The following is a 26745-nucleotide window of genomic DNA, read 5'->3' as shown; positions in this document are numbered from 1 at the left end:
TAGGGGAACCAGCCTGGCTATCCTGCAGCTTCCACACACAGCTCTAGCAAGCCTTAAGCAAGAACTGTGCAAAAAAAGTGGAGAAATATGGACTATAAGATGTCTGATCTGTGTTTTGGAGCAACCATGTGATAGAGCGTAGCAGTCCCTGAGGAAAGCTAGTAAGAAGCAGTCTGAGAATACATTATTACCTGACATAATATGGAAGTTGCAACTTCAGTGAATACGTTGTGAGTCAGGAGTAAACGTAGATCATTACTTTAAAGTTTCTTTTGGGTTGGATCAGAAGCACAAAGGTACCTTAGGGACTTTTTTTTTTTTTTTTTTTTTTAGGATAGATTTTTCTTAATCTTTCCTGAAGTCCTGAAAAACATAGATAATTATTGGAGTCTGTCATTTCAAATCATGTTTAAGCAGTTTTTATGTTCCAAATAGGAGCTATTCTAGTCTATGGGCTAACTGGAAACTTAAGCAATTAATTTAAATGGTATTGAGTATCCAGTGGGCAGTAACAGCTCCTGTTCCAACATAACAGTTAGCAATTTACAATTCTAAATGCATCTCTTTTCAACTCAGTCAAATGGTGATTTTGTGATATAAATATGTTTCTGGCATGAAGGGTTAAATTTAATAAAGTTTTTTGTGTCTACCACAGTTTGGCATACAATAAAAATTAACATACCTGCTTTTTTCAAAACACTCAAATCACTAGTCCTGTGGCATGAACTAACACTTTGCAAAAATCCTTAAAAAAAACATTTGTTCTCCCCACATGAAGCTACACACACAGTACAGACCACCACGCACTGTATCATAGTAAAACAATGACAGGCTGCATTTCTTAAAACTTTTTAAAATAGGTGATGTCAACTGCTCCTGCTAGTGGCAGTAGTGAATTTACTGATGTAATTGCTGATGTGATATTGTTGATGTACAATAGATATATAAAAGAAAGATAGATGTGAGACAACAAGGTGGAACTGTGGTTATGTGCATAGGATCTTCTTGAGACTGCTCCTACCTACTGTGCAAATCACAGTCTGGGGGTATGGCAGTGTATGAGTAACAACACTGTAAAAGCTTGTACTAAAATTGATGGAATTCAACGGTTTTGATAAGAGCCGTAACAGTGTGATTCTAGCAGCATGAGCACTGGTCTATAAGGTGTAAAGGTCTTTTGTTCACTGTTTTGATCAAGAGATTCATGTAACAGCCCCAAGAGAGATTGATCTCAACTCCATGCCCTCAAAACAGTATAGGAAATGATGTGAATTCCACTGCCTTGGCACAAAATATGAGGACTTTTGGGGATTTCATCTGCAGAGGTTCAACAGATCCGGAGTCAAACCAGCTGAAGAGAACCTGCAATCCTTGCCTCCAGTCTTCTAGAAAGCACAGTTTTCACTGGTAGATTTGTACTTTGTAGAAATGAACATGTAGGATTTCATCTTTGTCACTGAATCCTTGTGCGCTGAAAAGAAGTGTTTACAATGCAAACACTTTATAGCCTTGATTACACAGCACCATGGTGAATAGCTTTACACTGCTAATAAAAAAGGATGCTGATGCCAGGGTGGAATTGAAATTCTTTGCTTTGCATCTCACAGCCCTTCATGCTGTAAATGACTGCTTTACTAATAAGCCACAGGTGAACACTTCAGGAGTGGATAAAGCTGTGATCCTGGGGGTGGTTTTGTGGCATTATACATTCACCCTACAGGGCACTGCATCTGTTGTATAATTAGCTGTTCTTTTCTTATAAATAGCCCCAAAGTATGGCAGGCTGGTTTAATAGAAAGATGGAGGAAGACAAAATATTAATGAGAAGCAATGAGGTGGCATTAGGCAGTTACTGTGGACAAAATTTGAACATGTGATCTGTGTCATTGAAGTAAGCCCTCCTTAAAAGAAAAACAGGATGGGAATCTTAGAGACTAAATTCCTCTTTTCTTTTACCGAACAGGCAGCACCCAGGAGAGCTTCCCCAATTTATTCTGCCAAAGTGTATCAGCACTGCTCTGGAGGCCTTTAAGAGTGGAAAAATATTTTTTTCTATCCCTCTGCTCCCCAAAGCCATTCAGTTTCTGGCTGTCTATTAAGGCTTCCAACCAAGGTGCTAAACCATATCAATTGCAATGGCAATGATTTTTTTTTTTTTCTCCCTTTTTGTGGATGTCTGCCCACCAGGAACTGGACTGAGACCAGCAGCTCATTTTGCATTGGCTGCTTAGCAGCCATCAGATGGTAATGGTATCTGATCACTGCGGACCTGGGCCAGAATCAAATTTAAACCCAGGGGTTTAAAGCCTTGGTATCCTATTAGCAATCCCGACTGAGCTGCCCCTGGGTTGGGAACTGCTTGAATGCAGACTGTCTGCCTTTCACTGAAATGAATGTCAGCATTGATTTTAATGGGAGTTTTCCATTGCCCAAATTAGTAGTGTTAAGGACAGGTAAGCGACTGAGGGAAGACTGATAGCTGAGACAATGCCAAATACAGCTGGAGCTGTAACTGTGTCCTTTTGTGCTTCACGCTGATGTTTTTTTCTAAACATGCCACAGCCTCCCTTTTTGGAATGCAGTGTTGTAGCCTCCCTCCACGGTATGCTCTTAGAATGGGTGTTTTCTGAGCATGGTTAAAGGACCATTTGTTTTTAATCCAGAAGAAACTAAAAACATTCCTTTCAATCTAGGTGTTCTTCAGGTACTGAGTAGGTGACAGGAATGTGCTGTTCCAGGGAGTACAAAAGAACTCTTTTATAATTATTATATTTTCCTCAGTCTACACTGCAGTCATCTGTGGTGCTCTACAAACAAAGTTTTCTAATGTTGATGAGATGTTGTTCTGTGTCACTGTTGCTCATTGTTCCTGGAATTGCTTCAGTTCCTTTCAGGTGTGGATGCCTGGTGCAAAATGTGCAGTGAAGGAGGCCTCCCCTCAGAAATGCAAGACCTGGAACTGGCCATCCATCATCATCAGACCCTGTACGAACAAGTAACACAGGCCTACACAGAGGTATGTACTTCCCAGCTAAGAATGTATCTGTTCAGTGATAACAGATATTTCACTGCATTTTGGAGCTTAGCTTTCCTAAATGAGATAGGTTCTGCTCTCCGTCTCTGCACATTTTTCAAACAAGTCAGATCTAATCCCAGACTTCAGGAAGTGACTCCTAGCAATTTGTTTGTAAGGACACAACAGAACAGTCTGGGGGACAAACCCCATACAGAAATGAAATCTAGACCTAGTTTTGGCACTCCAAAGAAGAGCCACTTCACTGCCTTTGCTGAACAGGGAACTCCTTTCAGCCCTCAGCAGCTTTACTCCTGTTGCCTTCCTTCTATGAACGAGTCCTGGCTCAAGCACAGGTATGCTAATGGGAACAGAGGATGCGAAAGGCTTTTTCTTTCAATATTCTTCAAGTCACAGAGATGTCAGGTTCCTCATTACAGTGAATGCTGCAAGAGACTGTGCTTTAGATAGAATCATAGAATCTAGAATCGTTTAGGTTGGAAAAGATCCTTGAGATAGTTGAGTCCAGCCATTAACCTAGCACTGCCAAGTTCACCACTAAACCATGTCCCTAAGTGTCACATCAGATGTATTTTTATATACTGTTGTCAAATATCTCAGACCTAGATAGAGTATGTGTTGTTTTCCTTTAAAAGAGGGTGCCAAAGATGCTAAGACTAAAACACGTTTTCTGGCATTTTGTCAAAAAAACCTTAAAATTCTTCACTTGCTTTCCCCCCCCAGCTACCGACAAACAGCCAACATTCACTTCATCTGACTGTGATGAGGGTCTGACTGAGGGTCTGTATTCAGTCCACTTTATTTTGCAAGAGGGCTGCAGGACTTCCCTGGCATCTGGGAGGAGTCCTGTTAGGAATGAGGCTAGTCTGTATGTTCACCCCAGGCACAGGCTGACCTGCAAATTACCCTGGGGGTGGGAAGCCACATACATTATCTGTTCTATTCTGTTATTCATGTCTCTAGGACTCAAGCTTGTTGGAAAGTAATTCACAGATCACCTGAATGCTTGGGTTTAGTTGTATTTTTCTACATTTTCTATTTTCTGTACTGTGCTGTGCTTGACTTGTGTTGCTGGGTACCAAGGCTTTTTGCTCCTTGCAGGGTTTTCCAAGCTGGACCAGAGGACTGTGGTAGTGCTTCCTCTATTTAACAAGTTATCAAGCGAAGACTCCAGAACAGGACATAGCAGCTCTCCTCCATGCTCAGCCCTTGCTCTGGTCATCACACTCTGGGAAGAATCTATAGTATAAAATAGAAGAGGAAAGGATTTGCTAATCTAGGCATGGTGGTAGGCACTCACGTCTACACAGCAAAGTTGTGTAGATACCTTGAGGATGAATGTAAGGAATGTTAGACAGAAATCTCTTGTTTTCTGAGCACCTGAAAGAATTTGGGAGTTAGTCAATTAGAACGAGGAAATCTGGGTTGCAGTTACAAAGGGCAATTCTTTATCCAATGCTCAGGCTTCTCAGGAACAGCGGGTTGTGTGAGCAAACACAGAACAGTCCTGTTGATCTCTAGGTGCAACTGTGAATTTTATACAAGTGCCTAGTCAGGTGAAACTAAAGATTCTTTATTGCATTTAAAAATTATTTCTAAAAACTAAGTCAAATTGGGATTAAATAAAAAATAATAATGTTTGAAATTGGCATTTTGTTTATGAGCCCCAATCTTAGTTCTTGTGAAATGAAAATTTATTTAAAACTCATTACCAAAAGCAACCTTTAACATGTATATTGCTTTTCCTGATGCTTCCTCAGAAAGCTATAACTTGTTGCAGACACAGCAGTTTAAAACATTTCTGTATTATTTTACTGATAAGTACATTTTTAAACTCTATGTAGAATTTTCTGTAGAAAAGCAGAACAGAAAGCTTACAGTTTGTTATTTCAGAAATGTTCACCCTTTTCTCACAGCTACGTGGTGAGCTGAAAAGGCTGGATTAGATTTAGGAGTCCTGCCTTCTAACCACATGCCTATTTCTCCAATCTAGATAATGCCACTTGCCCATAGAAAATAATGTTTCTTCCCTCAGGGCTCTCTATGGTGGCATGAAAATTGTAGCTTTTTCTTCAGAGTCACTGACAATGTGTTTCTATTTCTATAATTGTAAGAGATTTGGAACAGAATGAACGTTCCTTGGGATAACCATTTAATATTGATATTTAATAGGATATTAATTAACATTTACTAGGATATATGGGCCTATTCTGTTCTGTTACAGAGTATAACAAAGCAGTATAGATTCACTGCAGGAACCAAAGAATCTTAGGGAGACTCTTGTTTTCCATCTTGCTCTGGTTGTAGGCATAATTATTGGCCTTCTTTCCTTTATTGCACTTGAGTGAAGCTCAGAAATAATGGAGGCAGAGATCATGGGCCTGATATGCAACCCATGGCTAAGCAATCTTCTCCTGCGCTAAGCTGAGCTGCTGCCAGAACAGGCCTTCTTCTGAGAATCAAGGGGTGCTTTTACTTTTACTTTGGGTAGAACAGTGCTGGAGGGAGGAGATACATGAGATGTATGCCTTTGGCAGATTCCCCTCTTGCCAAGAGTTCCTCTAGATGTCTCCAGCCAGGGTGTGTTTATGTTGCTCCACCAGTGTTTCTAGTGGATGAACAGCAGGAGACAAACTTGGGACACCCCTACTGAGGACTGTACTGGTTTGGTAAAGACAAGGAGAGGGAGAGAGAGAGGTTTTCTCCAGTCAGACTTGAGCCTGGTTGATTGTAAAAGCATCTTGTTCAGTGTGACTTGATTAACTGCACTTTACTGTCTGTTCCCAGAGGCATGATGTATTTGCTCTAAAGACCAATTTATTTTTTTTCCTAGTGCAAATTGTAGCTGTTTCACAGATGGCACCATTAGTCTAGTCACTTGCAAGGCTTTGGAGGTCTTTCTGACCCACTATATAGGATATCTATGGATTTTAACTTATTCCCTAGCTATGCATACAGCAATTGTGAAGATTATTCCACTAGAGCAACAATGTTTTTTAGTTCAGCCAAGGTCACATAACTTCTTACAGAGGCATTTGCAAACTACCCATCCCAGCCCTTCTACCATGAAACCAAAATGCAGGAATATCACCATATGGCAGGAGTGCAACTGTGTGTTGTGTCAGGTGGTGAGTTTAAACCTTCCCAGAGAGTCCAGCAGCAATTCTGTTCTTTTCAAAAAAGTGAGATATGGTCAAATTTGCTTCAACAAATGCTGCACTGGCAATTACATTTTACAGGGACTGCAAGTCGTGCTGGGTGCAGGTCCATTCAGTTTAAGACTTTTGCAATACCTCTTAAAAATACATTGTAAGTGAGACATAAGTGAAGTGGTGCAACTAAGCTGGGTTGTTGATGCTTGTCTTCTTGCATAGCCCTTGAAAAATTCAAAGGATTCACATGAAAAGAGATTTGGTGATTATTTTTTTTTTTGCAGTTATAAGGAGAAAATGGAAATGACTGAAAGAGCACAGTAGGTAGCTTCTCCATTTGTGAAGCTGTTCCTTTCTGAAATCTGTTCATTGGTGAACTCTGAGAGCACAAACCTTTTGTGCCCATTGATTTGGAATGCAATAATATTCGCAATTTAGCAATATTAATTATTATATATGTTATATCTTATTATTATATATCAATTAGCAATGAAAGTATTTTTATACTTTCAGAAAAGAAACACCTAAGCCAAAGAACTTCAGAGCTGCCGAAGATATGAAATCCTAGAATATATATCTCTAACCCTTGTGAATACTGAGTACCATTGGTTACCTGATTGGCCTTGTTGGCCATATTCACCCAAGTGCTCTGGAAAAGCACTTTTTTGTAAGACGACTGAATTTAGTGTGGTGTTTTGATCAGTCATGATTAGTACACAGAATATTTCACCCATGGATCTGACCCCTCAAAATGGAAGAACTGCAAGATTATACCTCTGGGAGATAAGGAACTGACATGCAGGTCCTGGACTTGGGAGATGATGTAGGTATGAGTAGGTCTATGGTATGGCACAAAGTTTCCAGGAAAGTTGTCCTGAGTAAAGCATGTCTCATATTGCCTGTGCAATCACATATCTCTTACTGGTAAACTTTTGAACCTTTATTGTTAGTCCTGATTCTGCTGTGATTCCTATCAGTGTAAATCAGCAGGGAGTATACTAAAAGCATTGTAGCACCACCCAGGGACAGATTCAGACCAACTGTAAGCCCAAAGGCCAGTAACAGAAACATAGTGAATTCACATTGAATTTAGCCAGTGCAAAGAGTGAGTTTCTGGTCTACTAAACTGCTCCCAAGTGTGTGCATAGCCTTGACTTCCTGTTCCCAGTAATTAAATTGTTGCTGATTATCTTCCCACAGATAAAATAGAATATAGTATGCATGTCTCCTTCCCTGTCTAGAAGCCGCTTCTTCCTACCTAGCAGCTATTGCCACCTCCATCATGTTGCCAAGGTAACACTTGTGCCTCTGTGTTTCCTCCTAAAATCGCCCCCATATCACCACTATCCACTGCTGCTGGCGAGTACAATCATTCCCTCCGTGACCCCAGCAGGCTTCAGCATGTACAAATTGTTCCAGCTGGTCTTCAGCAGCCACTGACTTTGAGTATAGAAAGCCACTCCCTATGGACTCTCCAGTTATTTCCTGATTTAATTCCAAATTGCCCTGAATATTTAAAAAATCTCCAAGGATCTGCCTAAGCCCACCTAATAGTCACATAGTATGATGAGATTTGACTCCCACTTTTGCCAGCATAAATCTCAAATGCTCTTTTGATTTCTCGGAAAATGCACCAGATACACACTGCTACAACAGTCTGGGACGTGGCATGGCTTGCCAAAAGACACAGGTTTGGGTATTAAAGGATATTTGCTATATTTGAAAAAGCAACTTATAATACAGAAATAAATGAGACTTGGAAATCCTTGAGATGTGTTTTAACTTTGACTGATAATATTCAAAGTTTAAACTGGATGAAAAACATTCATTAGGCCATTCTCTAGCAAGGTTGGTGATTGTGATTGAATAGAAATACAATGACTTGTGAGAAAATCTTGTCATTTTCACTGCAGTTTGTTTCAGAAGAAAAAGAGAAAAGAGGGCTGGGAACAGCAGGGGGATTCCAATAGTGTCCTCATTTACCATTTCTGTTGAACAAAATATTTTAACTTTGCAATCTCCATCTGAAAAATATTTCAAAAAGCCATTTTTAGAGAACCAGTGCATGCACACGCTTGTTAATAGCAGTTTGGTTTTTATGGTTCCATTTTTCGTTTTGCCCCTGCAATATGAAAATGCTCCAGGACTGTTCCAGGAGAAAAATCTGGCGTTAAAAAATCTGGCATTCTGGGTTTTTTTTAATGCCCAAATGCCTCTGCATGTGCGAATGTGTTTTAATATGCTCAAAAAAAAGGTTATGCATGTGCAAGGGCTTTGCATTTGCCAACAAACTTTGTGGCCCATTGAAAATGGGGATTATAGGTCCCTCTGAGCTGTTCCTGGGGAAGAAGAGAATCATTATCTTATACTAATTTATTTTTCACTGCCACTGAATGAAATATAGAATTGGAATGTCACACTTCTCAACGTATATACATACTTAGTAATCCTACGAAGAAAGGACTCTCCCTTATCCTACAGAATATGAATGACTCTGCCATCTGTGGTTTTCTTAAAATGCCACCTCCTCACAAAAATAGGCTCGCTATAGCAAATGTCACCTGTCATCAACTAGTATATGTCAAGGCTTTTCAGTGCCCGAGTGTCAGAACGTAATATAGTCTTGGGATCTCTGCTTTTATGTATGCAGTCCCAGCAGTGCAGTATCTGTGCTCCTGCTGAGTGACACAGCAGGCCCACTAGGAAGCGAAGGCGAGTGCTGAATGTGTAAGTACAAGTCAAAAAGAGATGTTATGAGGTCTTTCTTCCTTCCTGACTAAAATAAGGAAAGCACAGAGAGGAAAAAGAATCAGCTAGACTTTTCTCTGTCAGCTATTGGATGTTTAAGTATCAGTGCAGTGAAGTAGACCTATTTCTTCACTCAGGTGAGCCAGGATGGAAAAGCCTTGCTGGATGTCCTACAGCGTCCCTTGAGCCCTGGGAATTCTGAATCCCTCACCGCTACTGCAAACTACTCCAAGGCTGTTCACCAGGTGTTGGATGTGGTACATGAAGTCCTGCATCACCAGCGGCGCCTAGAGAGCATCTGGCAACACAGAAAGGTCCGGCTACATCAAAGGCTGCAGCTCTGTGTTTTCCAGCAGGATGTTCAACAGGTAACATCATTACTAAGGGAGATAAAGAATGGTCTTTTCTTTGCAGCCATAAAGATTGTTTGGTGACTCATCTAGAGGATATTGCCATAACCAAGATTTCACATGCAGCTCTATGCTAGAAATATACTGAATTCCTAATGTGCCTTTCAGTGCCTCTCAGTTTCACGTTGGAAAACATCAATTTGTACATTGATTATTGGTCAGTCCATTCCCTACAAGAATGTGACAGTGTTGTCAGTGGTTAATTTTTCACAAGTGAGCAATTAGCTCTAGGTACTCTACTGTTCTTGAGAAAATTATGTTTAACAGAAAAAGAGTATTTCAAGTGTAAAAAGCAATTGAACTGTCATGTCTTTCACTTTCCTATATGGAAAAAATACAGATACTGACCTTTTAGTGGTGGTGTTTGGATGACCTTTGCATTATTCCTATTTATGTAATCTGCATACCTGTGTTATGAGTTTGTTGGCTCAAATGAACTGCACATCCCAATGTGCAGAGCCCACCTCACAGAAATACAGTTTATACAGTACAGGCTCACCTCTGAGATCTCAGGCCCCAGGTGAATAACTTTTTTCTTCCAAAGGAATCCATCTGAACACCAGCACAACAGCGTAACTGACAGTAAGTATGAGATACCATGTTTGTAGCTGCCAAATATGCAAGCACAATCAACAGATGTTACAGGACTCCGCTCATTCAGGATGGTGTGGTTTGTTTAAGGGCCCCATTACAGCCCGAAGCAGATGTTGGTAGCAATATGGTACTTGCTTTAAATGAAGAGGCTGAATGCTCTAATCATGTTTATGGAGCATTCTAATGTCCCTGGGGTTCTTTATGTCATTGCCTTCCTCCAAGTGAAAAATGAGGTGGAGATGGAACGACAAAGCTGTCACATGCAAAATAGACATAAACCCACAAGGACAGGAGGGAGGCAACTTTTATTCAACATGCGAATTTGTGGTCCTTTTAGTGCCATAGTTGAAGTGCCCCAGCACAGACGGAACCGCAGCTGTAGGTATCCTTTGCAAATATGTATGACCATTTCTTTGGCAGTTTTGAAAAGTTTGCCAGGGCTTCTACCTGCTCAGTTTTTCCTATGAAACCACACAAATATTCATGCCATATGTAACAGATGTTTAATTTAAGCAACTTCATTTTCGTTATGTGTCAGCAAACATACTGCATGGTTATGAAATTCATAAGCTATATATTAAATAGAGCATGTACTTGGAATTCAGTTAGAACACTCTCTGCAAACTATATGAAGGCTGACATTATCTTAATAATTTTGGGGTTAAAATCTCAAAAATCAAGGGTTGTAAATTATGATGGTAATATGCTTTTTCCATTTGTGGTGTATAATGTCAATAAGCATCCATATTATTTTAGGTATTCTTTATCCCCTAGAGTGATTTACACCTTTGTTCAAGCCTTCTAACCCAAAACTTTCTCTTTTACATCCTCTGAAATCAATAGAAGTGTTTATGAGGTTCATTCATGAAACCCATTCAGAATTTTACTTCCCACATATGCAAGGCAATGAGGCTGTGTCGCTGGTTTTCAAAAGGAGCAAGTCTTCTTAACTTTTGGTGAGAGGAAAAGAAACAAGCAGTAAGAGTCACTGGAGTACAGTCACTTTAGACATCACTCTGTGTGAGTTCTGTTGGCAGCAATCTTTCAAAATTTTTCTCTTAATGGGTAGTTATTATTTGGAAAGCAACAACTTAATGACAGACATCTTTCCGTCCTAGCACATGCTTCCTGGAGGCATCTCTTTGTCCTACTTGGAAAGTAGAGAGGAAGAGATGAATCATTCTGTTCACTAAACATCTGTACTATTCAAGATAAATGCTTTGTAACTCATAAATGAAATTATCAGCTAAACAGAAATATGCAGTGTAGATTCCATGAGGAGGAGGAAGGTATCTGAGTATGATGATAGGGGATTTTTTGAAAATAATCGCCTCCTAGATATCTGTCGTGCAATTCCTATTATGCTTATTTTGTTAAATGCCCGTCATTTGGCAGGTGAAGCTGTCTACCTGTGTGTTGTCACTAATCATAAGTAACATTTATCTATAATAACTTGTTGCCTTGTCAAAATTTAATAACCTTTAACTAAGTTCTTCCTGGATCAAGTCTAAAAAGAAAAGATGTGGGAGAACAAATCCTGACAGGAGATTTATTAGATTTCACTGTGTTCTAGACAAGTAACAAAGCAGTGTAGTTTCTCTAAGAAAGATGCTCCTCTTCCCGTTCCACCCAGCTCAAAATTAAGCTCAAAATTCTCACAGATGCAGTTTTCCCTGTCAGGATGTGCCATGGCTCATCCTCTCCAGCTGTTGGCCAGTGCAGTAAAAATTCTGGTGAAAGATGATCTCTGTGTCAGAATTTACAGTCCCCCACTTGTTCATCTCTACCTTTCTGTTCATGTCAGCTGTTCTGCATCAATCTTCTCTTAAAAGCAGATGTGAATAGGGATGGTTTTTGTTGTGTTCCATGTTATTAATACAGACTCCAGGATTATTTTGCTATTAAAAGCATTAATAGCTTTTGGTAAAGAGTCATCTCCAAGAAGAGATACTCATGAATCTTAGGAGATCAATTACTCCTCACCTAACTGTTCTAGTTAGTCTTGCCAGAGGGATCAAGTATCCAGGCATGCAATATCAAGTGTTCATAGGGAAGTCTTGCAAAACCGGTTATCTGGATGAAGGCTTTATGCAGGCCAAGTGTGTGCCTTTTGGACTGGATCTAAGAGTTAAGCTGTGTTAAACAGGGCTCGTTCATATAATTCCTAGTGTATTCTGCACCATTTGCAAGGTATACATGCTGTATACATTACTGGCAGGTAAGGGCTATGTTCTCAGATAGCTTCCCACTGTCAAGGAGATGCTTTTGATTCTAGCTGGGTTTCAGTTGGAACTGCACAAAAGCTGAAAGCATTGAAAAAGATGGATTAAAAGTTATAAAAGTAATTTTTATTCTCAGATAAAAAGTCAGGCATCCTTACGGTTGTGTCATAACCAAAATACAAGTTCTGCTTTAAAAAAAAAAAAAAGTTTAAATAAACTCTGTGTATTGCCAAGTTACAATATTAATGTAAGAAATGTTAAGCTATAAAATGTCATTAGAAGTAATCACTATCTCACACTACCACACATTTTACAAGATTATTTGCTATTACATCTATGCATTAGTACAATTAGCTCAATTTCCACATGTGAACCAGGGTAAATCATAGAATCATAGAATCATAGAATGGCTAAGGATAATGAGTGATGAATACATAGCATTTTAAAGAAGGAAAGAAAATGCATGATGTGAAGCTGCATTTGCAGCCTTCACAGGAAATGGAGCACCGTTCACACAGAAGGGATAACAGATAAGGCAATTTGTGAGCTGTTACGAGGCTCTATGCAGGCAGGAACTGACAAGGAACTCTTTTAACACGAAAGTATTTAGGATCATTATAAAGATGTTGGGTTGTTGAGTGTGTAAAATACTTCCTTGCTTTGGTTGTTTTTTAGAAACACTCTATCATTTCAGACAGGGAAGAGCTGCACTGTTTGACCGTTTTAGAACACAGCTGTGGGAGGAGGTGCTGAGATTGTGTCCTGCAAGGGAGAAAAAAAAGATCCTTTGACATTCATATTGATATTGTGTAATTGCTGTAGATGCTTCAGCCCATTTTTGGTAGCTTTTCCTTTTTGCCCCTCCCAGCTCTGGGTCTCCCCCTTCTGCAGACTATTTACCGCAAATTAAGACCATTTCCATTTGTGTTGAGATTTGAAATTGTTCTCATGTTGTCTTCAATTTCTACTGTTTTCCACTTGTACATCCTGAACAGCAACACTGTGAAACAGCAAGGGTAGCGTAACTGTTGCACCATGAGCAGATGTTCCCAGCAGCCTTAGAAATAGCTGAAGTAAGTTTATAATGCTGTTCTTCACCCCATTGCCTCTCCCATCCCCTTTGTTTCATATAGGCAAGAATTTTGCCTGAATTCTCTCACTTCATAAACTCATTCAAGTGAATCTGTAGAGTCTGAAGAATACCTATTAAAGTAGAAGGAAAATGGAGACCTATCAAAATGGTCTATGCAAACACTGAACTTGGTATTTTAAAGCACTTTCGTGGCAGAATAGTCAATCTGCTACTCTTATTCTGCAGGCTTCATTCCTTCTCATGGAAATTCTCAGTCTTTCCATCATTTCCATACATAGACACCAACACTTAGCCTGACGCAGCCTTTTTCTCCACAGATTCACATGATTCTCTCAGGGTCCTTGCTGGTGCTGTTTACTTCTTGCTTCACTTTGGTTGTGATGGTTGCCTGTGAAGGAAGAACTGGAAAATAAGTTGATGTAGAAGTACTGTGTGTGCTGGTGGAGTTTCTTGGCTATGTACAAAGCCTTGAGTTATCTGGGGTGGCTCTGCATGGCCAAATTAAACAGGCCCCTCATGCCAGATGAAGACCTGTGGCAAAGAGCACATACTAAGAAAGCTAGGACTGTTGCCATACCAGCTGTAATGATGTCTCAAATCCTCTTTGCTATTGAAAGGGTCAAGCTAGACCAGTGTCAGGTTCACCTGGGTTTCTCTAAATTTGTGGATCTGCATTCTGTTGGCTTCATGCCCAGATACATTAACGGACGTAGCTTTGGTTTCCTTGTTGGTTATCTGCCTCTGGTGATGGATAAAAAGGCCATGTGGCCATACTGATATCATTACATTTACCAGCTGCCATTGTTGTGGGAGACTGCAAAGTATTGCAGAGGAAAGGCTGTCTCTCTTCATAACCAAGCACTTTAACTTGCAATGTGTCTGGCTTTTACTGGCCGAGAAAACAGATCAGGGCATGGTCCTGACATCTCTTGTATGGAAAAATGTCCTGCCAACGTCTATCTGTTTCTATACACTATCTGAGAATACTGAACACTTCATGTGATGCATGTCATCTACGTAGTCCATTTGCAGAAGAATGCTAGGATATTTGAGGCAGTTCATGATTCATTTAGCTCTCACACAAGATTTTAGAGGATTAGGTCTGTACCACCACCCCCCGCACACACGCACGCATACACTCAGTTGTTTTGATCACTTCAAGGCAATGAACGGTTCTCCAAAATTCTGTAGTTTTCCCATTTGTCATAGTTTGTTTCAAAGACAGAAGAAATCAGACTATATATCTCCTTTTATGCTTTGTTTACAATGATACCTTCAGTGGGTCTTGAAAATCAAGAGATTTATTTGTAAACAATAGCTAAGAAAAAAGAAATGTACGATCAAGTCAAGATTATATTTACTACCATATGACTTCAGCCATAGCACCCTGCAAAAATACATCACATACTCTGTGCACCATCTGAGCAGATTTAGCCTGTAAATAGCTACCACTGACAGATCAGTAATTAAAACATTACAATTCAAAGCATCCTAGAGAATTTTCACAACCCCTTTGGTAAATGTAACAAGTAATGAGATGCACTTAATGCTTGTCACTTGTATGTTTACATTTTCAAAGTACTACTGCTGTACTTTCTCTGAGCTTAGAAGGCATATGTGACCTTACCGGCCACAAGGTTGAAGTATTACTTGATAGCGAGTAGAGGTTCTATCTATGGTTGTATTGTCCCCAAAAATTAATAAAAACAGAACTCAGGAGTCAATACTGGTGAAACTACTTGGCAACCTTCTCCCAGTGGGATGTAACAGGAGAGAAAACAACCTTTTGTTATCTGTGGCTGAGAGATAAATAACGCTGTTTTCAGTAATCCCTTCCTTCCAGCAGTTGTTAAGGCCAGAGTGTCCACACCTGGTTTATTATCTGATACAAAGATCTCACCACACAGTTCTGATTGACCATACCACTTTTTTCTGTATTGACCATACAGCTTTTACCTACATAGCTCTAACAGACTAACTTAATAAGATGTGCACGTGTTTCCAAACCCACATTATGTCCCTAACAGCCACTTATTTAGTACTTGTCTGCTTTAATATCTGTGCAGTAAAGGATGGTACGTTTTTAGTGAAAGGATTTTTTGTTTGTTTGTTTCCATCCACTCTTTGTCATAGGCCATGCCAATAAAACATCTTGGCAACTGCTTCTTTAGCGCAATTTTCATTCCATCCCTTTTGTTCCTGCCAAAGGAACTGGCACATTTTCAGGCAATGTGAGTTCAAGTCTAGGCAAGGAAGAGATATGTGGCCCCACTCATCTTCTGAAGAGGACTAACAACTAACCAACACTGACACTGATTTGAAAGTAAAGTGGTGGTATATTTGTGCTGATTAGTATCCTGCAGATATTATAAAATGAATTAATAATGACATAGCCATTTAAATAACACAAGGGTTGCTCTCTTAGTTGCTTATTTTGAACTGTTATAAAAGGACTGTCATTCCTTAAGTGCAACCCACAGTGGCATGGGATTATGCAGGGGTTTCAGGTGATTTCTACTGGCTATATATGTATCTTGAAGCTCTGGTGGCAGCAGAGAGAGTAGCAGAGTAAGAGCAGCCTGTACAGCTATAAAATCCCTATTACTCAATAATCGGATTGTGTTGGATTTACCCCTCAAGGCAGCTGTGTTAGGAAGGAGGATATTGCATACATATTTCTTTGGTGTCTGTTGATTTCATATGGATGTTTCTCTAGTTCCTTTAGCTTGCAAAGACACGGAGTATTTATGGACAGTGAGCTTTACGTTGTCCGAACCAAACAGGACACGGTTCTTGGAAAAAGAACACAGCTAAAAGAAAGAACATGCATTTTTCCTCTTTACCAGTGGCTCTGGCATAGAAATCTGCCCTTTGAAGGGCCACAGCACGTAGCTTCCCAAGTGAGGAGTGCACTTTGACATTTGAGCTTGTTCAGACAATGGCTGTTGGTATGGATCTAGGCTCCGTGTTTCTGTCCATGCAGTCACATTTCACCCTGTAACCAGTGATCAGTGTATAGTGTAAGAACACCTCAGAGATGTCTCAGGCTATCAGCCTAAGAAGTTAATTGCTTTAAATACTTCAAACTCACATGAGAGAGAGGGAGCTGTATTCTAAATTTCCAACAATGCTCATTAAATATAGATCAGTATTATCTTGTATTTTTTGTGCCAAAACTCTTTACAAAGAACTACATATTTAAATTATTACATTTTCATTTAATGATATTTATTCTGGAAATTCCTTAAGGTTTGCTTATTAACAATAATCTATCCTTTTCATAATTTGATTTAAAGTGTAACTTGAAATTATCTGGAAACAACCTTTATGTCTTTCTTCCTCTATATAGTTATTACGCCAATCAGACAATTGTTCTTTGTGCTTTTAAAGAGTCACTGATTAAAAAATAATAACGATAACTTCTTAATTTACGCACAGAGCAGTAGTGCTAGGCATATCAAACTTCAGGGACCAGGTTCAGTTACCAACTGAAGTTTACTTAGCATTGATGTATGAGCAGTGCAAGAACACTTTGATGAGCTCCACAGCTGTCTTGGGAAATAGAATCTGAAGAAATCTGAACCAGCCAGCTTGATCTCTGAACCTATTGAAGTGAGAAGAGGAACTTAAAAAAATCCTTTGTGCCCCCAAAAGTGTTTTTCTTGTTTAGAGCACTGTCTGTCCTTCAAGACTTAGTCCTTTCAGATGGTCTGTTTTGGAATTTCCTGAACTGCAAATGTTTGGATTCTTACTGAGGGCTTAGGAACCTCTAAGAAGGCCTTCTGAAAACCCTCTGAAATCTTACTGACTCCTTGAGGTTTTGGTTCTACCTCATAGTGGATGAAGAGGATGTTATTCCTAGTACAAAGAAACGGAGATGTTGTCATAAAGATACAGTTAGTTCTCCATAGGTAGATGCAACTCTCCATGGTCTGGATTTATCCTGCCTGTCTCTAGGAGTGTAACTGAATCATCCAAGTCAGGAGCCTAATGCGTAGTCTCCTTTTATAGTCAACGGAGGGACACTGGCATCTTCAGAGAATGACTCAGTCTGTCTAAGATCTGAATTGTACCCTAGATACTTCCCTCTCTTAACTGTTGACTGTCAAGGAAATGATGATAAGGTAGTGTCTTCAGACAAGACCTTCCGTTTATTACCTAATGTTGAGTGAGATGTAGTAGGATGCAAAAGCCCAGTTCTGTGTGGTGTGGAGCACCTCTAGCCATCATGTCAGGCCACTCAGTGCCTTTCTGTACCAGCATGTGCTTTGCAGCAAACTACAAGGAAGTCAGTCCTAGGCAAACCGCTAAAATTTGCTGTTGTGCTTAAGCAGAGTCATCCTCCTTATATAGCATATCCTCGTTGTCTATTTCTATCCCAGGATTGTTTGCATGTCAGCATCCTTGAGAATATGATGTGCGGTTTATTGTTTCTGAAAGGAATCATTGGCTCTTATTGTCATGGCAAAGGAGGAGAAAGAATCAGGCCTGTCTGTTACTGATTAGGCCTACAAAAATAGTAGGGCTGCAGTGGTGAAGGAAGAGAAATAAAGTAGATTTTTCTCCAGAAATATGTATATTTTTGAAAGCAGTTGCTAGAATGAGTAATCCTCACCAAGGACATGGAGAAAAATAAGGTCTTTGAATAAACGTAGGCTGGAATGCCAGGCTTTCTACCCTGTAACTGTACGCTGTAACAATAACAGTAGTACTTCTTGCTTATTGTAGTTTCTTTCATCTCAGGATTATGGGTTTTCTAAAAGGTTGATGTTGAGTAACTTGCCAAAGGTCACTGAAAGCTTCGTGACCAATACTCTTCATGTCATGATGTCTGATTCACAAATCCCTGCTCTAAACCCTCAAAGTCATTGCTACTCCAGTTTTACCCCTTATGAAAAGGTCTTATAGGATTTATTGAGACTATCTAAAAATGAAATAAGGGTCTTTTATGCTAAGAAATAAATATGCTATTTTAGGCATTGGTTTAGGAGTCCAAAATTGTCATTCTTTTCTACTCCATTTGTTTCCCTTGATCTTTCCACCCAATTATCTCCTCACATGGCCTCCCAGCTTTTTCAAGATCCTGCCTGTCACTCAGGGTGATCAATCCTCTTTCATATTGCTTTTGACTGATGACCAACAAAAAGTATTTCATTAAAGTGAGAAAAAACCTCACCAGACAACAAAGAGGGTAATGATAGTTAGTTCCCAAAGTATAACTATAACAATTTCACTGTGTTTTCCCCTACAGAGCAGCTGTTCAGCCAGCTGGTTACTTTCCCCTTCTAGTAATGAATTGCACTCATGATTAGAGATTATTATGTCTCGTTGGGTAGCAAGGCCCAGTTTAGGTTAAGCTGATCAGGCACCATGACCTGTTTCTACTACCAGCTCCTTTTCCATGCTATTCACTCCCACTAGATCTCCTTCTAGCGGCTTTACCTTACTTTATGCCACAAGCTACTTTTACTAGCTCTGCTCTATACGGCTGGGCTCTGCAGCAGCTCTTTGCTCTCTTAGCATCTCCTGTTGGCTGTGCCTGGGTTCAGTAGCTGCCCTACCTAACCAACTTGACTGAAGAATTCTGGTATTTCTGACCTTGGAAGAGAGGTTGTGCACTATTTAGGACTAAACACAGTGTTTTAGCTTACAGGAGACTTTTAAGCAACTTCTTTTGTTTCATACTCCTCACAGGGAACTCTTAAACAAAGCTTCTTGCTTGTTTTTTAAAGTTGTAATCTTTGGATTGCAGTTCTGGAAGCTATTGCCTAGGCTCTGGTGACCCTTCAGGCACATTTAGACAGAGCTGGCTGGCTCAGACTCCTGCATACTATTACAGCTATAAACTTTCTTTTATGTTACGCTATGGTTCCCTTTTAACAAAAATGTCCTTCAAATATAAAAACATGCAAAACAAACATATTTCAGGCCTCTCCATTGGTCTTTTACCTTTCTCCCCCCTTTGTTTTGATAGTTCTTCACTTGTTTCTTTCCTGCCTTTTGGATTTTTTTGGATGGGATGTGTGTTGAGGGATGGAGAAAATTACTTTTATTTTTGGCTTCAGTGACATACAAAACATTCTGACCTTGAGACAGTTCCCTTCCCAAATAAGGAGGAAAAGTTGGGGGGGGTGAGGGAATCACAAAATGAAACTTTTTCTTTTCATTGCCCTCTCCCTCCAGCAAAAAGTAACTTTAAACAATCAAAATGTATTTGGGGTATTGTTTCTGCTTTTTCACCTCCTCAGGTTTTCAAAGTGCAGGAGGTGTCTTCTCAGAGGAGAAAAAAGTTTAGGACGAGGGGATGATGTATTCTGGGAGCCACCAAGATAGGAGAAAAAATATAAGAAAGCAAGCAGTTTTTCACAGAAAAATTCAGTTTGGGGAAAACTAAACTTTTCATTAAAAAGTCCCCAACCACTTCTGCCCCTCACTCTGCCCATGACTCTCACTCCTGGAATCTTTTAGGTGGTTCTTCTTCTCTCTTGAGCAGCTCAAGGTTGTTCCTGGCTGAACGGGCTTTTCATATGTCTGGTCCTGCTTGCACATATATCCTAGTTTATTATTGCATTGTCTCTACCAGTCTGCCAGGGGACTTAGGGCTCAGCATCCATTTGTTTGCCTCCCCATGAACAGCTTCTCATTGCCATTATCTGTGGCCTTCTTTGGTGAAGCTGTAAGGTCATTGGCCTTTCACCCTTCAAAACCCTCAGAGGATCCATTTCTGCTGTGACATGTAGAAGAAATCAGCCATACAGTTATGGGTAGATTACACAGTGATGCAAATGTCCTGGGCTTTTTATTTCAGCTCTGCTGTGTCTTGCATCCTGAGTGCCTAGCTCAGCATGGGGTCTGTATGCTGCATGCAAAGCTTCTCATACAACACAGCAACTTACCCCTTTCCCCACTTATTCGCAGTACTAAGCTGTGACTTCTCTGCCCTGGGACATGCATGTCAAGCGCAGCTGGTTTGCCTGAGCAGTGATTGATAGACAGGCAGCACAAGCAGAAGAGATGCTGCAGTGGCCCTACAGCTGGAGAAATGCTGTGGTACAGGTTTGAATCGCTAGGCAGGACCCAGTGGCAGAGAAGCCATGCCAGGAGGTCAAACACAGCCTTGCACTGCACTCCTTTCTCCCTGCGTGCAGCCTGACACGTAGAATATCTTATACGGGGAGACAAAATGTTTGAGACATCAGGCTATTTATTTAAAAGACAAAGAAGAGATCCTAGAAAAGTTCCTGATGGAGAATAACCACTCCTGGCATTCAGGGCACTTCTTTCATCCTTGTTCTCCTACTTCTCCTTCCCCACATTGCTTACACTTTCATATTTTGCCTCTAGTCTCAAACAAGGTCAGAGCCCGATGGGGCAAAGGGTATGTTTTGTGAGGTATTGGCCTGATGCTCAGCCCCAAGAGGCTCTGACCCTGGCAGGGGTGTTTTAAGACTTCTGCAGCATTGTGCCATTCTGGTGAGTTTTTTTGCTACTGGGATGAGACTATGTACCAAGACCCATTTGTCCCAGTTGGGATTTGTTCTCTTACTAAACCTGTCTTTGCCGTGTGCTGTGATTATAAGCCTTATTAAAACAAGATGATTAAATTATCTGCTCCCAACAGTAACCTAAAGCAGCGCTTTATTTAATATCCTGGTCAATCAGGAGTTTTCTCAGTGGTGAAGCAGACAACTCAAGCACAGCAGGGAGTGCCTATATGGGGCCTGGAGCATATTTCTTGCATTAAAGACTACTCTGTTGTACAGCTCATCCTTGCTTTATTGGTCCTTTCTAATTGTTAATTGCCTTTAAACATCTTGTTTAGACTAGTAACAGTTTAGGTGGGTTGATACTATCAAAATGTAGACAGTACTGTCTTAATTAATGTCTAAATTAGGAGAGCAATCTCAGGTTAGTACAGTGGTAGCAGTTCCAGACAGCCCCAGAGCACCGAAATTAGGAGCCAGCCATGCAGGTTGCTCTTTTCCTATTGAGTAGATGAGGGGTGTATTTCCCAAGGTAAGTGCCTACCTGACTTACCATTATACTATTATTCTTCTGCCTACACTAGCACAGTTATGCTCTGGTTACAGCTGGAGCTGAAAAACACATAGTAAATATATTTTGGGGTTTTTTTTTTCCTGAGTGTTTAGTGGTTAACACTGAACGTTTAAGAGTAGCAGTAATGATATCTTTATATTAGGTTGACATTTATCTATCAGTGGATTTCTTTCTTCGTTTTACAGTGCCTCAGGGAAACTGAGGCACTGAAAGGGGCCATAGAGCAGATCAGGGTTGGAACTGTGAAGAACAGTCTTTTTTTTTTTTTGAATCTTTATCCACTCTATTAGTTTTGTCTTGTTTCCTCTCTTGAAGCCCGTAGGCACATCTGTAACTGGCAAATTTAAAACCAATTGCTCTATTCAAATACTTGAGGATAACGTACTTTTCTAAAGAGTTTACATAGCTCCTTTTTTCCTTCCTGTGTACTTACTGTATTTCTTGAGCACTTTTTACATTTTGGACAGTCTTCCTGAGAAAAAAAAATGGAGCAAACATATGCAAGGAAAATACTTCACAAGCCAAAAAAAAAAGCCACACTTTCAAATGCACAAATTTCTCTATAAGATCAGAATGCTTTTCCTCACAAACATGAAAATCAGCACTGTGATGCTGTGTTCAAAAACATGAAAATTAGCTGTGATGATAGCTGTTATTAGTAACAACAACTTGGAGGTCAACACCTTAGAAGTCTAAATCAGAGCTTCCAATCAGAAATCTAAATCAACTGGGTCCTGCAGGTGTTTCTACTTACTATCAGTTCTGCAAATGCTCTTTTTCTGTTGGTTTGCTGCCAGAGAAGAAAAATAATGTTACTAGAGGTAGGAGGAAACACAAGATGCTAAATAATTATTTGAGGAATTAAAAAAGCCCCTAGTACACATGGTCACAGCACAGTCTGAGTGCTATTAACTCAGCATACAAGAGGTTTCTAATAATTAGGCTCCTGTTTCATCTGTTGGTGTTTAAAAGCTGTAGAGATCCCCTCCTTCAGTGCACATGAGGAAGAAACTCGGCCAGACATTGAACGTACTCAGGTATTTCTCTTCCTGGGAGCTCTAGAGCATAAGCTAAAGTGGTGGAAACAACCATTGAGGAAGATGAAAGGGAGGTTTACTTGAGCCAAAAATCAAGAGCTTTTCAGGTTTCCTTGGCTTCACTCTGCCTGGGACAGTGCTTTTCTCATCCTGTGAGAGACTTGGGATATTTTTTCAGAAAACTCTGATTACGTCCAAGCAAACAGCCTAGAATGGTGGGGAGCCAGACCTAAGACTGGAGCTGGCCCCAGCCCTGACTGACCCAGCAGTTGGGCCCTGTAAACCTGGTCTGAAAGGAGAAACGTGGGACAAGGAATGGAGATCTGGGGAAAATGCATAAGCCTCAGAAGGAGCAAAATCACTGTTCTAACTAGTGCTATGGACAGCAACAGCCAAAATCTTCTATATGTCCAAAGTAAGAAAATATTTCTGTATTTCAGAATATTAGCATTGATAAGAGACTGACAGATCTGAATAGTTGTATTGCTAATTCATCACATCACAGCCAAGTGCCAGGTATGATTCCTGAGTGTTGAAGAAAAGACTCACAACCAGCAACACCAGCAGCATAACTGCGAAAGAAATAATCTACCTGCCAGCCTCAAGAAGCCTCATGCAGAGCACAGCAGCATCTTTCTGTGCTGATGCAGAGCACATTTTCTGTGTCTTGTACAGAAGGAACATGCACAAATGTGGTTATTTATAGCTTCTCCACCCACACAGAGCTTTGAAACTTGCTCCAAAAGAAGTTCAGCATTTAAAGAATACAACAGTTTTTTTAACCTGAAATTTTTTTTTATTTTTTTGATTTCCTTTAAAAACAATATTCTGGGAACATTAGTAACAGTCCAAGCATTAAGGAAGAAACATTAGTTCTTCATTTGTCTGTCTATTGTTCTCTTACTTGAAATGTTTTTAGAGAGGCAGTTGCCAAATTTTATCAAGTTAAACATTTAATCAAGAAAATGAAAGATAAGTGGGATACATTTGATGAATGGGAACTTTACCAAAGGAAAGCAATGTTAAGTTGAAAGAAGTTTTTTCTCAGGGTAACAGAGGCATGTGTATTCCTACTCCCTCTTGAGGAGCTGGCATCCTAGATGACAGCATTTAGTGAAGGAGCAGGTTGGGGCTGCGTGACCTCAGCCAATGCCCAGAGGAAATGGGCAAATACTGCTCTCATAATGCCCAGCCTACACTCGGCCAACTCTTTCACAGCCCTGAATTGAACACACGCTGTTCCCAAGAGAGAGACATGACTAACCTTTCTAATTAGCAGGGCCAGGATCAGGTCTTTTCTTTATATGGAGTGAAGGTGGATGGACCACAACACATGATATTCTCACTCTTCTCCATGTCAATTTTACACCATCTTAATATGTTTATAGAAGTGAAAAACTGTACAAGTACATACTTGCTATCTGTAGAAAGGACACGAGGTTATTTTTGCCATATAAGCTTGTGAAAAGGTCAGGAGTTAAGTTGGAGCCGTTGTGTGAGAGACCGAGCACACCTCATCATGGCATGAAGTGAGCAGCCATGTTGGGAGAAGGGGTGACGTATCTGGGAGCAGACAAGAGTATTTGTAAGTATTGTACAGGTCTATAGGTCTGCAGTAATGTGAAAGCTCTTGGAGGGGTGTGGGGAATGGAAGAGCAATGCTACTGCAAGTAAGCCCTGAATCAGCAAGTCACCACGAACTTCTTAGACTCTGCTAGAAAACTTAAGAACAGTCTTGGTGGTGCTCAGGCCATTGCCACGGGAGATATTTTGGATGTCTTCGCTTAGTCATACTGTTAATTTTGGAGCCCTTTCACAAGTTACTGTTTTTGCATACTTTTGCAATATAAGCTACTAAGAAGGGGGTAACCAGGGGGAGTTGTTATTCTGTAGTGATTTCCACTGCAGAAGCTGTTGATGAACAAGGATCCTGCTGCAGGGACTGTCTTGTCTGGACAAACACCTACAGTCCTGTTTCCAGATGGGCTTGTAGGATATCTGTGGGTGCTAGAAGCATTGATGAGTCTGAAGAAGACTATGTGCATGTATTTTTGCATATTGATGACTTTTCTGACACTCTTCTAAATTGGTGGACCCACATATCGCAGTACTTGTATAATTTAATCAGATGTATTCACTAGTATCAACTGTGCTTTGGAAAGCTGCCCCTGCTGCAAAGAACATGGATGTTCTGCTTTTGGCAAACTAGTGGTTTTTTTAACTACGGAGGTTAGATTTTTGTTGTTAAAATGAGAAATTGTGCAGAGGTGAAACTTTAACATAATGTCCAGAAATCTCACAAAAACACCTACAATCTAATTCCATGGGCACTTCTTTTTTTGGTTGAATGTAGACAAGGGAATAAAGGAAGCTTTTTTTAAATATTATAATTGGCTCTGCTTTTAATTCTCCTCGTTAATTTAGTTGCACTGTGTAGCAAAATACTGATAGGTCTGTAAGGTTGCTTTTCCCTCCAAGGGTAAAAGGGAATGCACGTTTCTTTCTTTTTGAAAAGACCTCTTTAATTATGTGGTGGTATTTGGAATAACTACAATTAGAGGGGAAAAGCAGGGAGTGATTAAAAAATCATAGTTAATAGCAGCTGCATGAGTTCTCTGACTTCTGAAAGAGACCCAAGCACAGCTGAGTACAAACATATCACAGAGAGGAGTTGTGGTGAAAGGGAAAGGCAAAATGGAGGTGACAAACTTTTGACTGACTTCAGGGAAGGTTGTCTATTGTAACATTTTAAGAGAGATCTTCCTTGAGAAAGCACCGAAGAAGTATCAAAATTCAACTTTCTTGTCCAGTCCTCAGAGCTCTGTTACTCTATTCACTCAATTCCACCTCTTCTTTAAAAAAAAAAAAAAAAAAGAAAAAACAACAACCAAAAAATCAACCAAAAAACCCTGAAACCTGAGATTGCTTGGGATACACTGATTAGGTCTCAAGCCAGTTTGAAAGAAGTGACTCTTATGACTGACTGTCTGAGCTGAATTAAATACAGAATAACTTGGTTGGCTGCCAATATGATTTTCTGAAGATTAATTAGTCATCACCACATGGACAGGTCAAGCTATGGTATTTCGGGATTTATGCTCGGCAATTAGTCATTTATACCACAGTGAATTTGGAGCAGTTTACACCTGATTTTAAAGCCCTGCCTTTCATAGAATCATAGAGTAGTTTGGGTTGGAAGGGACCTTTAAAGGTCACCTAGTCCAACCGCCCTGCAATAAGCAGGGACATCTTCAGCTGCTCAGAGTCCTGCCCAACTTGACCTTGAATGTTTCCAGAGATGGGACATCTACCACCTCTCTGGGCAACCTGTGCCAATGTTTCACCACCCTCATTGTAAAAAATTTTTTCCTTATATCTGGTCTAAATCTTCCCTCTTTTAGTTTAAAACCATTATCCCTTGTCCTATTGCAACAGGCCCTACTAAAAAGTTTGTCCCCAGTGGATTGCCTGCTCGCTTTTGTACAGCTGCCACAACGTTGTTTACTATTTATCATCTTTCCTGTATTGGAAAAGGTTCCTAGAATTCCCAGCCACATTTGGAGCCGTATATTGCTAGAGGCTGCAAAAACTTAAAGTAAAAGGCAGCTTTCACTCCAAACACTTTCTTTTCTTGGTCGGCCTTTCTTGTTTTGACTCTAAGTGTGGTTAATGTCATTTTAGAAATGAGAATGGAGGCAGGGAAGTTGACTCATTTTCTGAACTGCAGTGCTGGGCATTGAACCAAATCACTCCAATTCCAGTCTACTTTTGATATGAAATCCTTGCTGCTTTTTGCTTATTTCTTGACACTCTTGCATAATTTGACATGCTTAACCAAGGAGAGTGAACGGAGTAAGGCACTGTTCCCTTCCACCGCTACTGAACTGCATTAGCAGAGATGTATCTGTATGTGAGGAGTGCAATTATCTGCATTAACCTTTGCAGCTTGTAACATGCTGTCATATGAACTACATTTGTTCAGAAGATGCTAAATGTGAAATAGAACATGGTGTTCAAGCGTGTGTCTGGAGTCTCAGATTCTACTGGATGCATAACCAGCCCCTACCTATTAACTTTACAAACATGGGGTCTTTGATCCATGTTTGCTGAAGTCTGTTGAAACTTTACTGTGGATTTTGGTGGGAACAAGATCTGAGTTTTAGAGTTAGATATAGGTGTCACTGAAATTAAAAAATAATGTTATTTCTGGTTTAAACATGAACTGTGATTCCCTTCTTAAAAAATTAATTTTTAAAATTACATTACTGTGCCATCAACTTAAAATTATAATGAATAGAAAGAAGTGAAAAAGGGAGCTCAGTTTTTATTAGGAGGTAAAAACTACAAATGAGAATGGCTGAGTTTTGTTTTGGGTTCTATTATAAACCATTAATAAT

At 40.0% G+C, this 26745-nt stretch overlaps 1 protein-coding gene across 1 annotated transcript in view; it reads left to right on the top strand.

The window, feature by feature from the left end:
- KALRN (kalirin RhoGEF kinase) overlaps positions 1 to 26745 on the top strand; it is a 492654-nt gene that overhangs the window by 243281 nt on the left and 222628 nt on the right. Inside the window, 2 exon segments of the mRNA XM_074144827.1 lie at positions 2885 to 3016; positions 9072 to 9302. Coding sequence (XP_074000928.1) covers positions 2885 to 3016; positions 9072 to 9302 — 363 coding nt within the window.

This window comes from Numenius arquata, chromosome 3 (assembly GCF_964106895.1).
Source record: "Numenius arquata chromosome 3, bNumArq3.hap1.1, whole genome shotgun sequence".
In the NCBI taxonomy this organism is placed as follows: domain Eukaryota; kingdom Metazoa; phylum Chordata; class Aves; order Charadriiformes; family Scolopacidae; genus Numenius; species Numenius arquata.
Note: the sequence above shows the minus strand (reverse complement) of the source record. Positions and strands in the feature narration are given on the sequence as shown.